This window comes from Acanthochromis polyacanthus, chromosome 1 (assembly GCF_021347895.1).
Source record: "Acanthochromis polyacanthus isolate Apoly-LR-REF ecotype Palm Island chromosome 1, KAUST_Apoly_ChrSc, whole genome shotgun sequence".
NCBI lineage: Eukaryota > Metazoa > Chordata > Actinopteri > Pomacentridae > Acanthochromis > Acanthochromis polyacanthus.
Genome location: NC_067113.1, coordinates 16,722,875 through 16,746,698, shown reverse-complemented (window position 1 = coordinate 16,746,698; position 23,824 = coordinate 16,722,875). Strand labels below are relative to the sequence as shown.

At 41.6% G+C, this 23,824-nt stretch overlaps 1 protein-coding gene across 1 annotated transcript in view; it reads left to right on the top strand.

Moving 5' to 3' along the window:
* Positions 1-23,824, top strand: part of eif2ak4 (eukaryotic translation initiation factor 2 alpha kinase 4) — a 30,458-nt gene that overhangs the window by 4,696 nt on the left and 1,938 nt on the right. Inside the window, 29 exon segments of the mRNA XM_022195486.2 lie at positions 1,444-1,559; positions 3,465-3,619; positions 3,717-4,159; positions 4,259-4,331; positions 4,425-4,514; positions 4,595-4,717; positions 4,797-4,901; positions 5,029-5,092; positions 5,206-5,285; positions 5,404-5,505; positions 5,604-5,654; positions 5,763-5,999; positions 6,518-6,593; positions 6,928-7,049; positions 7,329-7,378; positions 8,510-8,678; positions 9,290-9,406; positions 9,535-9,600; positions 9,698-9,868; positions 9,961-10,095; positions 10,338-10,445; positions 10,818-10,946; positions 13,942-14,028; positions 14,300-14,412; positions 14,502-14,560; positions 14,966-15,069; positions 16,976-17,044; positions 19,556-19,600; positions 20,546-20,661. Of these exon segments, the coding sequence (XP_022051178.2) occupies positions 1,444-1,559; positions 3,465-3,619; positions 3,717-4,159; positions 4,259-4,331; positions 4,425-4,514; positions 4,595-4,717; positions 4,797-4,901; positions 5,029-5,092; positions 5,206-5,285; positions 5,404-5,505; positions 5,604-5,654; positions 5,763-5,999; positions 6,518-6,593; positions 6,928-7,049; positions 7,329-7,378; positions 8,510-8,678; positions 9,290-9,406; positions 9,535-9,600; positions 9,698-9,868; positions 9,961-10,095; positions 10,338-10,445; positions 10,818-10,946; positions 13,942-14,028; positions 14,300-14,412; positions 14,502-14,560; positions 14,966-15,069; positions 16,976-17,044; positions 19,556-19,600; positions 20,546-20,661 (3,375 nt within the window).

Below are 23,824 nucleotides of genomic sequence, written 5' to 3'. Positions count from 1 at the left end.
TGGGGAAGTTGTCATCACCTATGTGTATTTTCTCCTATGTACCTGCCTACTGCAGGTGTGCATAAGCCTTTACAGTCAGGCCCATTTACTATAATAAACAGAGCTTACAAGGTGCTTTATGGACAAGGCAAAAAAGAAAAGTAGGATACTCAGGAATGACACTGAACAACAGAAGACTGATCAGTCCAATCATCCATCCTTCCATCCATTATCTATACAATGCTTAATCCTCATTAAGGTCATGGAGGTGCTGGAGCCTATCCCAGCAGACTTACGGTGAAGGCAGGGAACACCCTGGACAGGTCGCCAGTCTATCACAGGGCTATATAGAAAGACAAGCAGTCACACTCCCATTCACAGCTACAGAAAATTTGGAATTATCAATTAATCTGAGCATGTTTTTGGACTGTGGGAGGAAGCCGAGTACCTGAAGAAAACCAGTCCAAACATGTTAAAAGATACTCAGAATGCATCTGTGCAACAACACCAGATAAAATCAAAGTGCCACATCCAAGTCAGGGAAAGAACCAGTGGAATAAATGAAAAATACAAGGTAAAACCATGAACACAGGGCTTGTAGTCATTGTAGTAGTAAATTATGTGCATCTTGGCAACCATTTTCTTCACACTATGCACAGATATGTTCTACTGCTTAACTGTTGTCATGCTAATAATTCAAATGCACAAACTTTGCAAAAACAGTCTCATGATTGTAAGTTAATTACAACAGATGAAATGATCACTAAAATATGGCTACAGCTGAATATTACTTTCATTATTGATTGGTGTGATGAACGGTTTGATCAAGAGAACATCAATAAAAAAAGCAGCCATCATATTATCTCATAATCAAATATGTCATTGTCAAGTGTCTTGTTTTATTCCTTTTTTTGGCTATAATTAAAGACAAATAAGAAAAAAGAACATTTATTTATTTGGAACAATGAGATATTTGGCTTGAAGATTTGCTAAATGATAACTTGATTATCAAAATAGTTACCAATTAATTTTCTTTTGACCAATTCATCGATTCATCTACTAAAATTACTGCAACTTAAATTAGTTTAGTGTCTCTACCAGTTGATTTCCATACTATACAGCTTTATACATCTGTACTTTGGTTCGTTATATTTGTCATAGATTTGCTAAAATATACAAAGACACTGGTTTGCTGCTTTAGTTCATGGTGTTCTGGTGTCTGTCTGCTTGCATTGCAGGCTGTGCAATAAAAACAGTTTTCAGAGTAAGTTGTTTTAAGGTAGCAAGCTAACTTGTTGAGTTCATTTAGTTTATTCAGATCTTTTCTTTCAAGTCATGTTTGTTGTCAGCAGATTTCTAACAGTGCTTATTTACTGGGACAATAGACTGACTATTCTAGCTCAGTGCTAGAGATTACCGTATAATGGAATTGCCAGTTATATTCAGTGTGTCTGTTTGTTATAGGTGTGTTTGCCTGAATGATGCTGAACGTTGGACAACTCAGCAGCTCTTGGAACACTCTTTCCTCAAGCCTCCCTCACCGAAAAACCTGCCGCAGTACCAGGATAACAGCCCAGAAGGTGACATATACATATACATACATATTTTGGACAAAATATTACAACCTCAGACTATAGCCACAATAATTTGTGTTAATTTTAAAGTTTTGATGCGAAAATATTGTCAGTCTAGAAGAGTGTAAAAAAAGAAAACAGAGTGGGAGTCGCCTCATTACAAAGTCATCTGATAGAGACGTGTTGAATCAGAGTTTTCCAACAAGTCAGTTTTGTGTGAAGTAAAACGAAGGTTACACATGTAGCCACGGTTTTATTTCACCCTGGATGACTGCCAGAGGCAGTCATCCAGGGTGAAATAAAACTGTGTTTGCTTGGGGATGGAAGGCCAAAACAAAGAAGAGGCTGTGTTTTAGAAAATACCCTTGTACATGTGGGTGTAGCCTCAGTTAAAAAATTAACAAGTACAATGAAACCACTCAGTTCTGTTAAGTTCTGCTTCTTTTTAAGATTCAATGTGAGCAATCTGGTTGCAACATAACTGCCAGACAGATAAGCATGCCAGAAACAGTGACACTGCAAGTAATGTCATCTCATTTCTGAGGACATAATGGAATTAATTTTTCAATTAATGCATTTATCCTACATTAAATACTTTCAAATCCTCTTTCCAATTTATGTGATGCCTTTGAAGTCCGTTTTAAAAACATGGAAGATTCCTGTATATTGTTTGACTGACAACATTTCAATCTATCTGTTCATGAAAATCAGAAGTAAATATTCAGAGCAGCTCTTGCTGGACTACTTAAAAGACATTAAAACCTGGATGGATCTAAAATTTCTGTGTTAATCAAACTGAGACTGAGGTTGTTTCGTTTGGTTGAGCTGACCTTTTGAATGATCCTGACAGCAGCTGATGTTTTGAAAAAGATCTTGGTAGGATCTTAGTAGACAGACCAGCTCCGTCTTTTTCCCATTAAGACTTTCAGCCCAGTTGCAGACCTATCTCTGTCCCAAAGACTCTGAAAATGTTTTATTACCATACCGCTATCACCACCAGACTATTTCTAAACTTTTTATGCTGGACGCTGAGCAGTCATCTCCTCAAGATGTGCATCTGCTTGTTTTCTAACAGGAAAAAGAAAGTGTGATCACACTAACACTAGTATTGGCCTCCCTCCACTGCTGTCTTCCTGTACATTTAAGGATTAAAGGTTTTATTGTTTGTTTTTACTGCGTCATCATATCCCGGCTAGAGCACTGAGGTTCAGCAGCCAGATGCTCTTGGAAAGTTTCCTAGATCCAGACACAAAGATGGAGGTGATGGAGCCTTTGTGCTGGCTGCTCCACATCTCAGAAACAATTAGAACTTCTGTAAGAAATGCTCAGACTTTGGAGAGCTTTACATTGCTGCTGAAGATCTACAGCTTTTACTGGCATTGAGCTTGACTTGATCTTTTATTGTGTTGTAATTATTTTACTTATTTTAGTTTTAGTCAGAGTGTTTTATTATGTTTTTATGCTTTGCTGTTTCAATTGTGCAGCACTGTTTTACCAATATATTACAACTTTGATATTCAAACAATCATTTAAGCCTTGAATGATGGCAAAATATTCTAGTACAACCTACTTGTTATCATTTTGGCATCCTAGAAAGAGTCTAGAAAGGAGTCTGTACATTAGTGGTTGCTGATTGTGGGATGGTTGTGTGTATTTAGGTTGCACTATTATGTTATTTGTCTCCAGTATTCTTAAATCTGACATGGATTTATAGATTTATCATGTTTTCCTTGTATTGTGAATGAGGAAAACATTTGGTATAACAGCAGCACCGAAACTGACTTCTTCAGATTCATCTCTTCTTGACACACAGACCAGAGAAAAGCAGGAGTCACAGTTAAGAATTCATTAACAGCTAAATGTTTGGCCTTGTTGCTTAAGGAAGTACTTTGTTGATTTGTTGTGTTTCAGATCTAGCTGTGGACTTTGCGTCATCAGTAATACCCCGGAGTCACATCCTCAATGCTCCGTTCAGTTCAGGGCAGCAGAGGCAGCTTTCTCGCTACTTCAACGAGTTTGAGGAGCTGCAGCTTTTGGGAAAAGGAGCATTTGGTGCTGTAATTAAGGTTAGCTGCATTTTTTTTTCCCCAAGACAAATTTTGTACAGAGATAACATCACACGGGCAAGTAAGTTTTTGTCTGTTTCCTCCCTTGCACCTTCAGGTTCAGAACAAACTAGACGGTTGCTACTACGCTGTGAAGCGCATCCAGGTCAACCCAGCCAGTAAGCAGTTCAGACGGATCAAAGGCGAGGTGACGCTGCTGTCGCGGCTGAACCATGAGAACATTGTCCGCTATTACAACGCATGGATCGAGCGGCATGAGACGCCCTCCACAGGAGTGCTGAGCAACACAGACAGTTCTGAGCCTCAGAGCACAGCCGACAAACCTCTTCAGTGCAGAGATCCGCCGCAGCACATCAACGAGCTCGGCCTTCCTGACAACGTGGAGGACATCGCGCCGCCTCCGGCCCTGTCGAGCTCCGTGGAGTGGTCCACCTCCATCGAGAGATCATCCAGCGCCAAGTGCAGCGGACACCAGTCGAGTGACGATGAGGACGATGATGAGGACGATGATGACGAAGATGTGTTTGGCGCCTCTTTTTTGTAAGTTGTGTGTTTGGTTTTTTTTAATGGGAAGACTGTACTCCTTCTCAAGCTATTGAAACATCAGTATTTATTTTTTATCCGTCTGTTTTCATTTAGGCCTTCAGATAGCGACTCCAGGAGTGACATCATCTTTGATAATGGCGACGAAAGTATAGATGAGATGTCACAGGTTTGAATGTTTTCACTTCCTCACTTATTCACTTTGTTTATATTTGTCAATGTCAGACACGGTGTAATAAACATCTGATGTTTCTTCCTGCAGGTTGAGCCAAGCAAAAGACCAGTGACTGACACGACAGAGAGCACAGACACCGATCAAAATCTCCTTGTAGCACATTACTTGTACATACAAGTAAGTTTTCAGTGTATGCTCTAATTTTACCACCAAAGATTTCTACTGTACATCTAACACATGCCTTCTTTTCCTGATAGATGGAATACTGTGAAAAGAGCACTTTAAGAGACACAATAGATCACGGCCTGCACCAGGACCAGAATCGGTTATGGAGACTATTCAGAGAGATACTGGATGGCCTTGCTTACATCCATGAGCAGGTAGAGTACTCAACTTCATAAATATTAACTGAAGAACAAAGCCATGCTTTTAGTCACTAATAATGCTCCTTTCTTTTAGGGAATGATTCACAGGGACTTGAAGCCTGTCAACATCTTCCTTGACTCACAGGACCATGTGAAAATCGGAGACTTTGGCCTGGCTACAGACCATCCTGCTAATGTGGTGAGCTTTACTCTGATGTGGTCTGATTCAAACTGTGTAGCTGTTTCTCATCGTTGTTGTGTTTTAATGAATGAAGCTAGTCATGAAGATGTGATAATGTTTTAAAGAGTCTGGTTATATCTCCCAGGCTGCAGGCAAATTGGAGGTGGAGGAGAACGGCTCTGCAGTGATGTTGAAATCAGACCCCACAGGTGCAGAGAATTTGAATATGCAGTATTCACCTAATTTTAAACTTTGATAACTCTGGAAGCTAATATTCTTGCCCTTACTTGATGCTATGAGTCGCTTTTGCTTGTGTCTTCAGGTAACATGACAGGCATGGTTGGCACTGCCCTGTATGTCAGTCCAGAGGTTCAAGGAAATACTAAAGCCACCTACAACCAAGTAAGAATTTAAAATGAACATATCTGGCTAAATAGAGTACAGTTTGGCCTTGCTGTCTCTGAATTACTTTTTTTGTCTTTGTTATGTAACATCACACTGGGTTTTGTTCTGTCCACAGAAAGTTGACCTGTTCAGCCTGGGTATCATCCTCTTTGAGATGTCCTACCGGCCGATGACCACTGGGGCTGAACGCATCACTGTCCTGAGCCAGCTACGCGTGGTACGTCCGTGTTGGGGACTGGAAGCAATCAGTAGGAGTAATTTAAGCTGGTTTTTGAACCTGACTTTTTAGTTACCTCTTCTCTTTATACGCTGCAGGAGCCCATGTGCTTCCCTGAGGACTTCACTGCGTGCGAGCAAGGAACACAGGTGAGGACAACCGGAGCACAGCGTTTGACATCAGTCCATTTCCTCTTTGTTCTACAGTCACAGTCTGACAATCATATACTGTACCACTGTGTGTGTGTTCTTTATCAGAGGAAAGTGATAGAGTGGCTCCTGAAACATGATCCAGCCCTTCGACCCACAGCACAGGAGCTGCTAAAGAGCGAACTGCTGCCACCTCCTCAGATGGAGGAGTCGGAGCTGCACGAAGTCCTGCAGCACACCATGGCCAATGTCAACGGCAAAGCCTACCGCACCATGGTGGGCCAGCTGTTCGCCCAGAACACCTCACCTGTCATGGACTTCACCTACGATATAGACATGCACAAGGTGAATCATGCTCTTCATAGTGGATCGTGGCCATGTTCTACCTCTTCTGTGGGAGACAAAAATGAGACAATTTGCATGTTTAACATAAAACCAGAAGCAAAAGTTAAGCATGTGATCTATAAAAATACAAAGACACACTAAGTTTAAATAAGTGTTTACTTTTGAGACAGGGGGAATGTTTTTATAAGCAGATCTTTTATTTCTTTTTCTGGTGAGAAAATTGCTAAAGACTTTTATTTTGAATATATAACAAGTTGAAGCGTGATGTCATGGCAGAAAGGCTGTTGTGTGTTCTTCTTGACAAGCATTGGACACAGTGCATAAAGCATAAAAAGAAAATCAGCTTATTCCCCTCTCGACCTGTAGATGTCACTGCAGACACACAAATGACTGCACCGCTCTTTCTTCCACACTGCCTCAGTCATCTAGTCTGTATGACAGACTAGCAGAAGGCCTGTAAGTGCTTAAACAGTGTCTCCTGATCCCTAACAGAGGCTGTTTGTTTGCTCTCCCTCCAGGGCAGCTTCAGCTTCAACGGCGCCAAATTGCAGCAGCATGTGTACGAAACAATCACCAGGATCTTCAAGAAACACGGTGAGTACACTGCACTTGCTTGGTGTGTGCGTGTGAGCATAAGCGTTTGTTGACTCTCCACTGCCAACCATTTGGACTCCTGACCCGCTGTGAGCCAGTTTTAGGGACCCCGACATCTGCTGCAGTGCGAGGCAGCTAAACAATACGTGCACTGTTGGACAGCACAGATTCTGTGCAGGTGTTAGTGTTGTTTCTGTGCACATTGCTGATGATGTCCAGCTGTCCGTGTTTGTTTATTCTCAGTTTGTATCTGCTCACATGCATCAGTCCTCGTAGGGTTAGGGTCATGTTATCGTAGGCAGATGTAGCAGTAATATATGATGTTTGTCTCCAGGTGCGGTGCGTCTCCAGACCCCGCTGCTTCTCCCCAGAAACAGGAAGCTGTATGATGGCAGCGAGCTGGCCTGCTTCATGGACCACAGCGGAATGCTGGTTACACTGCCCTATGACCTCCGCGTGCGTTAACACACACACACACACACACACACACACACAGCGAGGTGTGCATGTCCACACTTATACAGAAACACTAATTATACAACTATTTGCATCAGCACATGCAAAAACACACAGTGTGAGGCTGCAATCAACAGCCGCCTTAAGATCCTGCTACCTCAGGAAACCCTGAGGACTAAATGGTTGTTTCCACACTGTGATTGATTACAGCCTGGTATGCTCTGACTTCACTATCATTATGCACATGCACCCAATGTCTCAACTCTGTTTTCACTTTAGATGGCGTTTTCAAGATATGTTGCCCGAAATAACATCATGCACCTGAAGAGGTAAAGAAGATATCGATAAGTGACTATTTAACATGTTTATGTCAACAAGGTTAAGTAAAGGATAACTTGGATGTTACTAATTTAATAGTAACTTATGCCATTTTTTTCATAAAGCAATGTTGCTTTTAGGCTAAGTTATGTTTAAGGTTAAGTAATGTTAACACTCTAAACCCCAAAACCTGAATTTGAGTTTAAAAAGTATGTGATCTTTAAAAAAAAAAAAGTCACCCAAATTCTAACATATATCAGAGCCAGAAAATTGCAAAAACAGAAAGAAAAAACTCATTTTCTAATGGTCCTCGAAGTACTCATCTGTGATGTACCTTTCCATTGTGAAAGATAGCTAAAGCTAAGCTTAAAACTGTGATATTTCATCAAAATAATTTAAATCCACATGACTCATTTGAAAATTTGCCAAAAAGAACCAGTTTATGTAACCAGATCCTGTATAACACAAAAAAGGCTGCGCTCCTCAGTGCAACCATGAGGCCGTTAATGATGGAAAAGATTCAGGGACTTCTCAGCTGAACTGGGCTGAACTGCAGGCTGTGTTTACACAGAGCAGATAGGACACGTGCATGGAAACAAATTAAAAATGTAAGGAATAAATATATCTATAGTATATATCGTCACCATTTTTTATGTTGGTACCACTTGTGGAAATTCAACTTTTGTGTGTTTTTTTTAATGATTTATTGCATTTTAATTCTGCCATCCTGCCACAAACGGTGTGTTTCAATTCTCTCTACTTATATGGTTCGTGTCCATGTCAAACTACAACTTTATGTTGCTGTGAAAAATGAGCTCACAGTGAATAAAAATGTGACAGGAGCAGGAAATCTCTGGAGTTTACAGGGTTAAGTCAATTCTCCACCAACTAAAGTTCATCTGGCCGACAGTATCAGCAGCACGGCTGATGCACTGTGTTGGCCAGATTAGCATTGGCGTTACCTCAGTAAACCTCTGAAGTAAATTCACTAAAGTTGTGTGAGCCTGTATTGACTCACATGCATATCAGGATCATGACAGTATACAACAGCAGAAGGGATGCATTTTCTGTCTCTGAAAAGAAACCGGACATTCGCGTTGAGAATAAACACAGTTTGCGTGTTTCTCTTTGTCTTTTTGAAGGTATAGCATTGAGCGTGTGTTCCGCCCCAGGAAGCTGGATCGCGCTCACCCGAGGGAGCTTCTGGAGTGTGCCTTTGACATCATCACACCTGTCACCAACAGCCTCCTCCCTGATGCAGAGACCATTTACACCATCTCTGAAATAGTCCAGGAGTTCCCTGCACTTCAGGTTGCTCACACACGAAGTGCTTGTATTTTAAATGATCTATTAAGCTGACAGTTTGTGCTGTGTCTCCTCATGGTGATTCTCATTCAGACTGGACAGTTTGTTCACGGGCTAGATGCATCATTCTTCTTTATTTTCCTGTGAATGCCATCTGCTCCACTTTAACCTTTTGCTGTTATTTCCCCTTTACTTCCCACTCACATTCCTAGCATGCCAAAGTATGTGTAAGCCTGACAGATTTACACTGTATTTATTGTTTACATAGTAAATCTGTTACGTGCAGCTCTGCCCGCTTCCTTCCCTCCCTCCCAGCACAGTCCTTTTCCTGTCCACATTCATTCCAATGCCGCGTCAGTCTCCAGTCGCGGCACTCTTTGCATACTTCATGGACCCAGTAACCTTGAGACTGGCCTCTAGTTCATCCCTCATAGATCCTGTTTCTCATGCTCCCCACCACCTAGCTCTTTGTGTGAAATCTTTTAAGAATATGCGAGACAGACAGAATGAAAGGGCAGCCGGACACAACACTCATTATTCACTGAGGTGCTCATTGTACAGTGCTACTCTTGGTATAATGGCAGCTGAGAGGGTTAAAGGTGTGTTTGTGACTCCAGGAAAGGAACTATAACATCTACCTAAACCACACCAGCTTGTTGAAGGCCATCCTGCTCCACAGCGGGGTCCCGGAGGACAAACTGAGCCAGGCTTCCAACATACTGTGTGACGCCATGGTCAGTGCAGGTCGAATCCTACACATGCGAGCCACATTGCATGTGTGAACATATGCAGTAGTGTTCTTGGCAAATACAGCAGTGGTATCACTTTTATTGCCCCCCCCCCCCTTCTGTATCTGCTCCAGAGCGAAAAGCTGACCAAACGTGAGGTGGAAGCGAAGTTCTGCAACTTTTCACTGTCAACCAACAGTGTAAGAGTCAACCCTTCTGTAAAAACATACAGTGCTGCAGCAGATCAATTAGACTCATTCATAAACATCGAAATCTCCCCTGTTCTCTTGATTTCAGTTGCAGACGCTGTACAAGTACATAGAACAGAAGGGAAATCTGCAGGACCTGGCGCCAGTGCTGACATCACTCACCAAACAGAAAACGGCCGTTACACAGCTGGCCAAGCAGGGTCTCAAGGACCTGGAGGAGCTCACGGTGCTTCTGCACAGACTCGGAGTTAAACTGAGGGTGATTGAGATTCTGTGTAAATGAAAAGTTTTTAGACAAGAGCCGCTGCATGTGTTTTCTCTCTGTTTAATGCAGATTTGTCGGTTTCATAGGTGGTGGTCAACTTGGGCTTAGTGTACAAGGTGCAGCACCACTCCGGAGTCATCTTCCAGTTTGTGGCTTTTGTCAGGAAGCGCAAGCGGACTGTACCAGATATATTTGCAGCTGGAGGACGCTATGATCACCTGGTAAGCTTTACACATTCCACATATTAAAACCTATAAATATATGGACATGAATTCACAGCTAAAACCTGGAGGTATTATTTGAAAAATGTTCTCTAAAGTTTTCCCTCCACATATGCATTCATGTGAACCACATTTTTTTCCATCTCACATACAGCTCTCCTGTCTGCATTTCATTAATTCCACATGGAGCAGTGTCGGTGATACAGCCTGATGTCTTAAAGCGGGTTTGCTTTCTATTTTAGATCCTTGAATTTCGAGGGCCAGCTTCCACGCTGCCTGTTCCCAATGCGGTGGGAGCCAGTATTGCCCTGGACAAAGTCTGTGTAGCTATGGCCAGCATGGAGGAGCCGGTGAGACAGACAGACACAGACACAGGGATTTGACATTCCTAATTATTGTAATGAAGGAGCAGCAGGCAGAGTTTCATTTTTAATGATGCCTTATTACAGCAGTCGGGTGCCACACAGCCACTTTTAGCAACACGTTAATAACTATGATCACTGCTGCTCTCGACTGTGTGGAGTTATTTTTGGAGCTGCATCATTTTCTATATTTTGGAATCAGATTGTGAAATTATGTTGAAATAAAGACCTGGAACTACTCCTTTATTGCACATATTTTAACAGCAGCCCTCTGCAGCTATAATTTTTGGCTGAATATGCTTTTTCACGTTGTTGCTAGGCGTGATTATAGCTGTTGTTTTTTTTGTTTGTTTGTTTTAGCCAACAGTGAGCTCCTGCGATGCGCTGGTGGTCCCAGTGGGCCACTCTTCAATGTCTAGAGCCATCAATGTTGTCCAGAAGCTGTGGAGCACTGGTGTCTCTGCCGACATCGCCTACGATGTCTCACAGGTAAACAGCCCGACAAACAAGGTTGTTTTTAATTTCAGATTTACTCACAACAACGTGTGGTTTTGCCATTGAGGTCTTATGAAACTGCTGAATTCATTTCCTTCCTCATGCATTTGCAAAAACTATTTTCAGAACATTTTGAAACCTGTATTGTTTACATCCATATTGTCTTGCGTGCAGACTTCTTCTTTCGGGCCTGAAGTGGTGCACTGGCCACATCTTTAGGGTTATCTGTCAAATAAAGGCAAAAAAGGAAGTGTGTATTATACATTGGAGCAAATGCATGTAAAAATATTGCATCATAGCATTAACTGTAGATGAAAGTTATGCTGCGTGTCATTTAGGTTGGGTTCAGTGAAATGTCAGTTGTGGTTTGGCTGTTGGGAAAAAAACACTAGAACTTTCAGAATGCTTTGACAGTAGTGATAAACTGATTATTTGAGTAATTAAATAATTTTGACAGAATCAGCCACAGCTGATTACAGGCTCACAAGGCCGGTAAACAAAAACATGTCTGTAAACGCATCTAAAGACATAAAATTGCACATTAAGACTAACGCAAGTGGAAAATTGGCAGGCAAACAGGCGCTTGAATAAAGCAAGTGTGTGCTACAATTCAGAATGAACTGCTGTATAGAGAGGTTTAGTGCTATTAGATGATCTGATATATATGAGCAAAGGTAATTTAATGAACACCAGAAAATCACTGTCATTAGTGAATTGGCTAGATTATTAGTAGGAGAGACTGCTGTCTGATGAAAACAGGTGCACAACATGGTGTTGGTATTATATGTCCGCTGCTGCAGTGAAAAAAATTGATTTACTATTTTTTGTCACTGATTGATTCCATATTTGTGAAGAAAAACTTGTTTAAATGTCAAAAATTGAGTTTACATATAAACAAGCAGTGACGTCTTTTAAATGCACAACAAGGATTTAAAACCTCATCAGGTCTGAGCCGTTAAGGCACAAGCTAAATATATCTCAGCTAAAGGAAGCAACGTCCACTTCTTACCAAGTCACTCCCTTACTGTTATTTCCGAAGCAGTGAAAGGAAAAATCTTAACTAAGGATGTAGGTAAAACATGCACTGTACATGCAGACACACAAGCACAGTATCAGTGAGTTGCTGTATTACTTATGGAACTGAGCCCTCATGCTTGTCCAAACTCGACCACACTTCTGCTTTTGCACATTTCTAAATAAACAATGGAAACCACTGGGTAAAATAAGTGACCTCCCCATCACCCTCCTGTAGTAACCTCATCCCTCCTACAGAGGGCAACACCTGACTTCCGTTCTTGAGAGAAGAGCAGCTCATTTGTCAGCAACAGACTTATCGTGACAGCATCACAAATAGTAAATATCCTAAAGAATGAGCTGTGCTTTGTGGTTGCATTGAAAGAGGCGATGCAAAATAGTCTTTTCTGCAGTAACTGACTCCGTGTCAATTGTATGTTCAACACCATTCTGATTACGCTTTTGATGACTCCTTGTTAGCAATAACTGCACTGTGATGGAGTATGTCCAAGCTGAGATCAGTCCCTTCAAAGTGAAGCTTTTTATCCCCTGAGCCAAGACTTGTCATGCCATGCCTCTGCCACATTCTTCATGTTTCTGTGACAAACTGAACTGTGCGTGTTTGTGGAAACTGCCTCCCTGGCAAAGCCCTCTGCCCACATTTAATTTGCTCCTCCTGTTTTTTCCTCCTCTGCTCATTATAACCTATTGTTGTCTTAACTTTCCACTTCTGTAGTTAGTGAGTGTTTGCTTTAATGATCCTCATTGTCTTTTGTACTGGCACAGGACACAAGTGACTGGCCACCTTCATTTCCCCTGAGTCCTTCAAAGCAATTAGGAAAGGTTGGGTCTGACTAAAAAACAAGTAGCATTGTGTTCCAAACCATCAAGAGTGTTTGTGTATTTGTTGCTTATGTATGCAGGCCAGAGCTGTGACCAGCTGAGAGATGGTGAGAACACCTTGTTCAGACCTTCTCACCCATCACTCCCCCTCACTAGACTTTTGTTAACACCACTCACATGCTGGCCTCTGAACAGACAGAATCTGCAGCTTTAATTCATCCCCAAGAGACGGTTCCACTCTTTTAGCATTTAATAGCCAAATATGGCAAACCCATTCCACATGCCGTCAGCTCAGGCCCAGAGCTGCCCATCTGCCTGCAGGAAATAGCTTACCTTTGACATAATTTGATCTGTCAGTGAGAAAGTTGTAAGAAAAAAAGGAAGTGTAAAAGCTTAGATGATGACAAGGCAAAGTGGCACACGTACACACACACTGTGCGGTACACTGCGGGGTCTGTTCTGCACCATCGCTGGCTCGTCTAGCTGAGGAGCCAAACTGAAGTTAATGAGAATAAATTGAGCCAACACAGACATAAGGATACATACTCACCGTCATGGTTGAATGCATTACCTGAATGTACATCGGTTTTGGTCGTGAGTCGCGGCTCACTGCGCGTTTCTTTAGGTCGAAGCAAAACTCTACTTAAAATGAATAACTGCTGCAATGGAAGGATTTTTAGGCTATGATCCAGTGTTTTCAGAGAATGAGCTCCTTTATTAATTTTTTTTCTTACCTTCTAGCTGAGTGGTATCTCAACCATGTGTTTCCTCAATCTTTCAGCAAGTAGATCAGTCACAGTTAACTATGTAATTCCTGTAATGTTTCCTAGCTTGATTTGTGATTCTTAAGTATGGAAGATAAATTCAGGCCTCATACCAATATATCTTGTATGTGGGCTGCAAGCTTTCAGCAGATTTCCTAGAAATCTGGGTCTCACAAAGTCCACACTGATCCTCATCCTCAGGCAGTGGAAGGCAGCGCACCACATTTCTACTTTCACAGTCAATTTGTGTATGTTGTGATAATGAATACCTCTATATAGTGTCACAAATGTTTAACGGAGTTCACCTTTAAATGACCTCACAAATTATGTCTTCGGTAATTCAGCTTTTTGTTATTTTATGTGTTCAGTCTCAGGAGACGCTGTTGGAGCACTGCAGGCTAACCGGCATCACATGCATGGCCCTCGTTTCTGACAAAGAGGGAAACTATGTGAAGGTAAACCAGCCTTACAGTCCAGCTAAGCACTTTTCCAAATCTTCCAATACAATCCAGACATTCGCTGACATCTGAAGTCTAATTTGCATACACTTGGCAGCAACAGATTTGGCCTTTGAACAGATATATTTTAAGTAAGAATGTGTTCTTCACTCTAGAAGACAGCTCGTAGCATTGCAGATCACAACATTGTACAAACTGTTTTGTTCAGGCAGAGTCGTGGGAAGATTGTGAACTTGCAGCACATGTTAAAGTCATTTTCTGTCCTCAGGTGAAATCCTTTGAGAAGGACAGACAGTCCGAGAAACGAATTCCTGAGTCGGACTTGGTGGACCACATCATTCAGAAATGTCGGACCAAATTCTCTGATGAGAGAAACATCAGGTAAGGAAATGTTGGCTTGACGTGCTGCTCAGATGTCTGAATGATGTGAAAAGGTTGTTCTTATAAATGTTGTCCTTGTGCCCCTGCAGAGAAATTTCTGAAACCATGACTCTCCAGAACCCCAAAGGATCACAGCTCAACAACACAGGTACTGTGCTCAGCCCCGTCTCATTACAGTCACACTTCTGTTTGTAGGCAGTTATTGCTGTAGCTCCACCAAATGTGTTGCATGCAATAAAAATGTGAAATTGATTCAGAATTTTGTGATGGTGCATTTTCTTCATTGGCATTTTAACGAGTTTACGTAGAGTGACGAACAAAAAGTGCAACGGGCAATACGCCTGAGTGTTAGATTTCACACCAGCTCTGGCACAAACACGCAGGTAGAAAATGAACTGTTGTAATTAAACCAAACAGTTAAACATGGGCACATTATGCTGTCGTGTAAGTGGAACACGCAATGTGTGACTTAGTGCCGTGATTAGTTGTTGGATATTGTACATTTGCAAAGTCTCGTAATTGCATTTGTGGAAATTGTCATTTTTGTCACCAGGCTCTTCAGAGCAACATGGGAGTGGCAGCACCACAAGCATGAATGTGAACGTCATCAGCCCGGAGAAAGTTTCTGCAAGTGCCAGACGACGATATGAGACTCAGGTTTGTGACAAACACACACACACACACACAAAACTTTGCAGCTGAGCTTCACCTGTTTTTTGTTTGTTTCATTACAAATTTTAATACAACTCTTTAAGGTTTTTCTATCTCAGGCTCAGATATACTTGTCTATTTCATACTTAGACATTCCTGTCTTTTTCATACACAAACACATAACCTGGACAAACAAACACTTGTTAAATCTTTTTTCTTCTTTTGCTGCTCATCTTTCTCACCTTTCAGAGACTACAAGCTATATGCTGTTACCTGAAAACTCTGGCAATAACTAGATATAAAAGCTACTTAAATCAGTTACAAGCAGTGATCAAAAACGCATGAGCCTGTCCCTGTAAAAATCAGAAACCATACCTGTATTAAATTTGGCTGCTATGCCTGTCCAAGTGTCTCCTTTTGCAATGTTACAGTGATCCAAGAGCTGCTGTCATGTTTGGAACGCTCCCTGGAAGTCCTGTTATGTAAACATGTCAAGCACCATCTGCAGTGCGCGCTGAGTCTCCTAAACTGTGTCAAAAAGGTGACTCCTTCAACTGAATTTCTGTTTGGGGAGGAAGAAGAAGGCGTCACAGGGAGCCAAATCTAGCAAACATGGCAGATACAGAGCGTCGATATTGTGGTTGTGGCCAGGAATCCTGTGTGTAATAGCTGCGTTGTGACCAGACACGCCGCACATTGGAACTCCCACATTCTATCACACCATAGTTCAGGTCATTTGCGCCCAATGTTCTCTCCCAGACACCTCCGGTCATTACAGTAGAACTGTTACTGTTAACTGTGCTTCAACAGTCTGAGCCTGTCAGACTAATTCCCACCACACCGCCACATGAATGTTGAAGAAAATAACGAGCTTGCTCCTGATGTGCTCCTGACCTTACACGTCTTCTTTTCTATTCTCTTGGAGACTGTTAGCCCTTCCACTGTGAAATCAGCAGTTCATTTTCTTGGTGGTTGTCACACACCCAACTCCACCGCAGACGATGATCTTCTGACCTCTTGACTGACACAGAGGGTGATGTTTGCTTGTTGCTCCAGTTTATGTTCCGTCGAGAAATCGCAAATGAGCACCTGTTAATGATCACAAAAGCGTATGTAGCACTGTTGCTCCTGTTGATAATGTGGCCTCAAAAAGTCTTCTGACTCGTGAAAGTTGATGCATGCACAAGTTCTATGTACGAGACTGTGATGTGCTCCATGCACACACACCATGAACATATCTGAACTTTTTCTCACATTTTGATTTTTGATTTACCTGCCCCATCATAACCTTTCTCTAGAGCAGTGTTCCCCAGTATTAATGGCTTGTAACCATTGTAAAAGTCTTCTTGTGACCTCTTGACATGTGTTATGGCTTCTGTGTAGACAGATGCTCTGAGCAGTTCAACCAAAGTTTGTTTTGGTTTGGCTTTTTCCTGTTGTAACATCCCTTTCTAAAGTATTGCTGTTGGTTGATAATTTAAAATCAGCCCACTCGTGACCTTCACACCCATATTCTTGACTGTGTCATGGAGGAAAATACGTACAGTGGACTTGAATCCAAAATGTCTTGGTGGGGATATCTTGAAGTAATATAGTGAGCTACGTTCACTCAATATGAAGTGTTATACTCGTGTAAAGCACTCATTCCTTTGTGTTAAATTATGAGTAGCCTCTTTTTTACCATCTTCTTTGTGTCTGTCTACATGTCTGTCTTACACATAGCGTATTAGAATCTAGTCCTTGTAAGTTGAAGCCAAGTCAAATATTAGCTTATAAAAAGATTGCATGTTAAAAAACATTTTTTTTCCAGAGCTATTTCATTTTGATCATGGGAACAATAATTATTTGCTTCCGCCCTTTTTCATTTCTTTCATTCTTACTTTGATTCTCTCTACTCTCTCTCTCGTTTCAGATCCAAACCAGATTACAGAATTTTGGTAGCAATTTGCAGAGCAAGAGCAATGACATTGAGGTTCTGGCAGTAAGTCATTTGTTTGTTTACCCCTTTTATCCCTCCCAATCCCAGCTCCCCTTTTGTAGCTCTCCCACCTTATCTGTTGAATTCATGTGTGAAATCGCAGAGCGAGGAAAGGGCTTCCGATAGCTAAAACAACAAACATCACGGCTAGCAGCCCTTTTATAGTTATTTGCCTTGTGCTTAAATCCCCTGCTGGAGGTAAGATGGCTGTGAATCCATTCCAGTTGTTACAGAACAATGAACACTAAACAGAAGGCAGCCAGCGTGTCATTTTAGATGGTGTAAATGGCTGCCATATTGAGTTTATTTGTAGTTGCGCTGTGGATATATGGCTAGATACTCTCAAAATAAATTATCCCGCTTGTCCTTTCTACCACATCGCTGCATATTCCAGATACATTTGTCATCCCAGTTGGGATCTGGACTGCATCAGCGATGCAACGGTAAATGAGTTATTGAAACATAGCAGATATAATCACCTTGATGCCTGTAAACAGCTACACAGGCCCATAAGTCTGTGTTAGGGCATGTCAGCAGCCTGCTTGTCCATCAGTCAGCCTGGACACAGCAGTATTCATTTTCCAGTGATAAACACAGAAGACCGTCAGCCTCTTAGGAAAAGAACATGAAGTGCTTTCAGCTTTGCTTATAGCATTATCAAAATAGAATTACATGTAATTTTGTGATCCTAGAGTTGACTAGACTCTCTTTTGCTGAAAGAATTGCTCAGTCTTTTGGGCAGCAGGTGCAACGGTGTACACACGTGGACAAAATTGTTGGTACCCCTCAGTTAAAGAAGGAAAAACACACAGTTCTCACTGAAATCACTTGAAACTCACAAAAGTAACAATAAATAAAAATTTATTGAAAATTAAATAATCAAAATCAGCCATCACTTTTGAATTGTTGATTAACATAATTATTTAAAAAAACAAACTAATGAAATAGGGCTGGACAAAAATGATGGTACCCATAACTTAATATTTTGTTGCACAACCTTTTGAGGCAATCACTGCAATTAAACGATTTCTGTATTTGTCAATGAGCGTTCTGCAGCTGTCAACAGGTATTTTGGCCCACTCCTCATGAGCAAACAGCTCCAGTTGTCTCAGGTTTGATGGGTGTCTTCTCCAAATGGCATGTTTCAGCTCCTTCCACATATGTTCAATGGGATTCAGATCTGGGCTCATAGAAGGCCACTTTAGAATAGTCCAACGCTTTTCTCTCAGCCATTCTTGGGTGTTTTTGGCTGTGTGTTTTGGATCGTTGTCCTGTTGGAAGACCCATGACCTGCGACTGAGACCAAGCTTTCTGACACTAGGCAGCACATTTCTCTCCAGAATGCCTTGATAGTCTTCAGATTTCATCGTACCTTGCACACTTTCAAGACACCCTGTGCCAGATGCAGCAAAGCAGCCCCAAAACATTACTGAGCCTCCTCCATGTTTCACCGTAGGGACAGTGTTCTTTTCTTCGTATGCTTGGTTTTTGAGTCTATGAACATAGAGTTGATGTGCCTTACCAAAAAGCTCCAGTTTGGTCTCATCTGTCCAAAGGACATTCTCCCAGAAGCTTTGTGGCTTGTCAACATGCATTTTTGCAAATTCCAGTCTGGCTTTTTTATGAGTTTTTTTCAGCAGTGGTGTCCTCCTTGGTCGTCTCCCATGAAGTCCACTTTGGCTCAAACAACGACGAATGGTGCGATCTGACACTGATGTACCTTGGCCTTGGAGTTCACCTTTAATTTCTTTGGAGGTTGCTCTGGGCTCTTTGGATACAATTCCAACGATCCGTCTCTTCAATTTGTCATCAATTTTCCTCTTGCGGCCACGTCCAGGGAGGTTGGCTACTGTCCCGTGGGTCTTGAACTTCTGAATAATATGAGCCACTGTTGTCACAGGAACTTCAAGCTGTTTAGAGATGGTCTTATAGCCTTTACCTTTAAGATGTTTGTCTATAATTTTTTTTTCGGATGTCCTGGGACAATTCTCTCCTTCGCTTTCTGTTGTCCATGTTCAGTGTGGTACACACCTTTTCACCAAACAGCAGGGTGACTACTTGTCTCCCTTTAAATAGGCAGACTGACTGATTATGAGTTTGGAAACACCTGTGATGTCAATTAAATGACACACCTGAGTTAATCATGTCACTCTGGTCAAATAGTTTTCAATCTTTTATAGAGGTGCCATCATTTTTGTCCAGGCCTGTTTCATTAGTTTGTTTTTTTAAATAATTATGTTAATCAACAATTCAAAAGTAATGGCTGTTTTTGATTATTTAATTTTCAATAAATTTTTATTTATTGTTACTTTTGTGAGTTTCAAGTGATTTCAGTGAGAATTGTGGGTTTTTCCTTCTTTAACTGAGGGGTACCAACAATTTTGTCCACGTGTGTATATTGTTTGCCAAATAATGAGAGCGGTATTTGACATTCTTTTAAAATGCGTGACATATTGTGTTCTGTGCAGATTGTTGAATTGCTGCAGTGTGATGTAACGCTCCATTGTCCCACAGGTGGACCTACAGAAGGAAACACTGATCAACTTCCTGTCTCTGGAGGTGGGTCCCCTGCTGGCTTCATCAACAACATGGCAGAGTTAATAAAAGGCTACATCCAAAGAAGGCTGGGAGGGAGTGGGGAAGTGGAAAGAACGGCCAATACAGGTCAAGATCCGAGACAGGAAGAGGGGATCCCGTCTCCTTCCTTACACTTCTGTCAGATGAGGAGTGCAGTGAGGGAACACCCCTGCACTTTTCCATAGCCAGGGAGACCCGTGAGAGTCTAAGCTGGCCTTTTAACAAGGCTCACATATGCAACAGATGTGCTCTGTAGTTCTCAAAAAGCACTCTTAGAAGGTGTTAATATTCACATTCCAAGCTTCTTACCAAGACTTCGCTCATAAAATCCCAAGTTCCCTTCAATGAAAGTTTAAAAAAGGCTAATTATATTGTTAAGGAACATGCTGAAAGCTGAAAAATGCTCTTAACACTGCCATTATATAAGCAAAATCCTCCACTCCATAAATGAACGGGCCATCTATACAGCCAGCCCCTTAGCTGCACATGTGTCAAAGACAACACCATGACAATACACAGTGTGTGTAACCAGGCTGGCAGGAAGGGCCTGTTTTAAATATGGCAAATTACCCCAAGTCACACAAGAAACCAACGAAACCTATAAACCCACTGCTGCTTTGTGGCTTCTCTACGCCGCTACACTTGACATGCAAAAATATACTCCAGGGCTGCAGCTGAAAAACCCCATTCATTCCTCCAAAATGCTGCCGACTTTCTGATTCTGAAGTCTGTTAACAAACATGAAGAAAATGACACCTTGTGAGGCATTGTGGTGTACAGTCTAGAGTTTTGGGTGTAGTAAAACTAATCTGTTCCAGGCCTTTTTTGGGGGGTTAGTGAATGTTGCGTGCAACTTTTTTATCGCTTAGCCTTCATTCTTTCTTAGTTCCTCGTTTTTAATCCCTTCTCATTTTCATTTCTTTCCAGTTCGACAGTGAAGAGCAGTTCAACAGCAGCGTGAAGACTCTGCTGTCCCGTCTCCCCAAGCAGCGCTATCTGAAGTCCATCTGTGAAGAGATCCACCATTTCAAGATTGCAAAAAGGTGCATGGGTGTGTGTGATTGGATGCCTTTTCATATGTTTGCCACTCTTCAAAGTGGAGTATGACATTCTTATCTCTTACGCTTTTTGTCAAATTCATCACGGTGCACTAGCTGTCCGTTCTGTATGTGCGCTGAAAAAAGATTCAGGGTATGTACAGGGTGTCCCAAAAAATTTGACATCATTTAAAAAGAAATTAAGTCTAGCTCAATGAAACTGACCAGTTTAGGTGTTGAACATCATAAGTTTATTATGGGACCGATTTCATAAGCGTTCAATTTGTGCACTGTGACACGGTACACGTCACGCTGCACAGTCTTGGGTGACTGTGCGAGCATATTCCAAGACGCAATATGACTTCTGTTTGGGAGTGAACGGCATGGCTCGACCTGAAAACAGAACAAAAATAAAACACTAAATATAACATCTTGATCGGTTTCTATACATTCTGTGAAAATTTGAGGTTATTTCAGCAAGAATTGTCAAAATTATTGGTTCACGAAATGATGTCAGATTTTTTGGGACAGCCTGTACTTCTGTAAATGTAAAACAAAGAAAGTGGCTTGGTCTGATCTACACAACAATATTGCAGCATGTCCTGTGCACGCTCGTGCTCATACACTTTTGAATTTATGCACTTGATGGAAGAAAAAGAGGGGGAGGGGAAATGGCCATGAAGAGGTAGTAATGGTGAGGGGGACGGTAAATCTGGCACGTGAAAAGTTTTCAACTGCACACTGTCTCACTTGCAAAAAAATATTTATTCACTACTTTACAGTGCTGGACCTTCATTGTAGTGAATAAGTGCAATTTTGCAAGTTAGACTGTGTGCACAAGTCTTCAGATAGATGATCTGCTCATTCCTCTCCTACAAATATCTCTTTAAATACGGTGACATGTACTGCAGGAACTCAGGGCAGGCTTGAAACACTTACAGCTTTGCTAACTCCAAGGTGCTAAAACAACAGCAAATAGTTGTTACTAAATTTAAGTACAGTTCTGTGAGCACATAGAAAACAGAACATTGGAGGGTTTGTTATGTTAGCTATATAAAGATTATGTTGCCGATGTTTGAGAGAAGAGCTTGCTGTCACCTCTGATTTTAAGTCCATCATTCTTCTGAGCAGGTCGCTGGGAGTGTGTCGCTTAGGTGGAAATGATGGAGGACACAAGGTCGTAGGCATTTTTAGACCGAGTCCCATCGGCCTCAGCCAGAGACCGAGACGACAGGCAGCTGCAGACTAGTCCTCTTCAGGAGACCTATATGGAGGTTGAGGATGGAGTGGCTCCATTGTTCAGGGTTATGATATGCTGTTTATGGGCCAAGGGAGGGAACACGCTGGGGAGTTGATCATGCAAACGAACTGTGTTTTCTTTACGTGCTTTCATGGTATTTTGCACCAAATGCATTGAAGTGCACATTGCTTATATGTCTTTCATAATTCTTTCAATAGTTGCTGAGGTTTTTCACAAAAAAACATGTTGCAAGCATGTGGCATGATTTTTAAAGTAAAAAAATACCAACTTTAGTACTGTCTGTCCTCTTGCAGTGATGGATGTCAGTCAAAAATTTCAATTTGCAATGTAGTCATTTGAATAAATAAATAGTACTTAAATTAATGCTGAAAATTCTCAATTAAAGGATGAAAAAACAGTCTAAAATGGAAATGCCACTTCTACAGCACAGTCAACACAGTCAAAACTTGCTATTTTTGTTCACATGCATAACCTAGTCTTTAAATGTCAGTGTTTTTATTGAATATTTCCCTACTGAAAGGCAAAGAAAGAGGAGTAACTTGATACTGTACAGACATTTTCCGAACAAACAGTTGTAGATGTCTGGTCCCAGCAGGAGCAATCGTGGAAGGTGAGCCAGAGAATCCACGGCCTCCTCTCTCTGCTCACTCCGACATGTTTCCACCCACGACTAACTTGTTATTTTTCTTAAAATGAAACCTGAGGCAAACAGTGAAATATGTTAAAGACCATGTAAAAAAAAAAAGAAGTAAAAAGGTAGACTTCCTTTTACAGGCAGCTGCCACTCCAAAGCTCCACACAAGCCCACACACTCCAGGTGTAACAGTGACAGTCAGTCCTTCAAAGGGAGCTGTTAGACAGATAACTACTGCCTAGCAGAACATCAAATCCTCAGCTGATCCCATTTCCTGAGGTGAAATCTGAAGAAGGATTTGCCTTGTTTGGTCTTCTGGTGTGTGGCTCTTAACACCCCAGTTGACTGACACTTAGATTGCAGCTCAGGGAGGCGGGTTAGCTCCATCCATTACTGTGGTTTTAGATGGAATGGTTAATATTCCCAAGCTCCCGAGCTGATTTTTTTTCTAGGACCTCAGCTAAATCCTCTGTTTTTGAGCTTTTTGTGTTGAGTGCCTACGGAGAGCAGCCCTGTGAGGGATTCAGTGGATTTTCTCTTTTATGAATGAGACGGTAACAAGAAAAATCAAAGACTCTGTTTTTGGCTTCCTGTTTGCTTCTCCACAAGAGTTGGTTTTAATTTCCTGTCTTTGCTGTGTGTTTGAGTTGCCATTTAGAGGCCTTGACTGATAAATGAGCATCACAGAGGCAACAATGGATATATTCAGCATGTGTTTTTATACTTTTGTTTGGTTGTTTTCACTGAATGTAGGGCACAGGCAACTGAGGCCAGATGAGTGGGGTAAAGGGCTTATGCAGCAGTCTCCTGGCTGCAGCAGGACCATAAACTAAACTTACCCCAGAGGCTTTGCAGTCGCTGACCTTTCCTTTGAGCCAAAACGACTGTGGGCAAGACCTGCATGTAAAACCTGTAGCTTCACTGCTGTTCCAACAAGTTTACAGCAATGCTAGCAGCTCTGTGAGACTGGGGTTGGACTCTGTGGTAGCTTCATTTAAATCCTATTATAAACATCCACACAGTGACTGCTAACATGCTGATGTTTGCTCAGTAGCACTAAACACAAACTGTGGCTGAGGCTGATGGGGATTCCTTCATTTTGCAGGCATTGGATGCATTTTATTAGTGGTGTTTAATGGAATTAACATCAAAGTTCCAACATTTCATCCTTAAGAGAACCATCAGTGTCTGTGCCAAATTTTCGAGCATTCTAGCCTATAGTTGTTGAAATTGCACACTAAAACCCAAAAAGTGACCTTTATGTTCGCACAAGA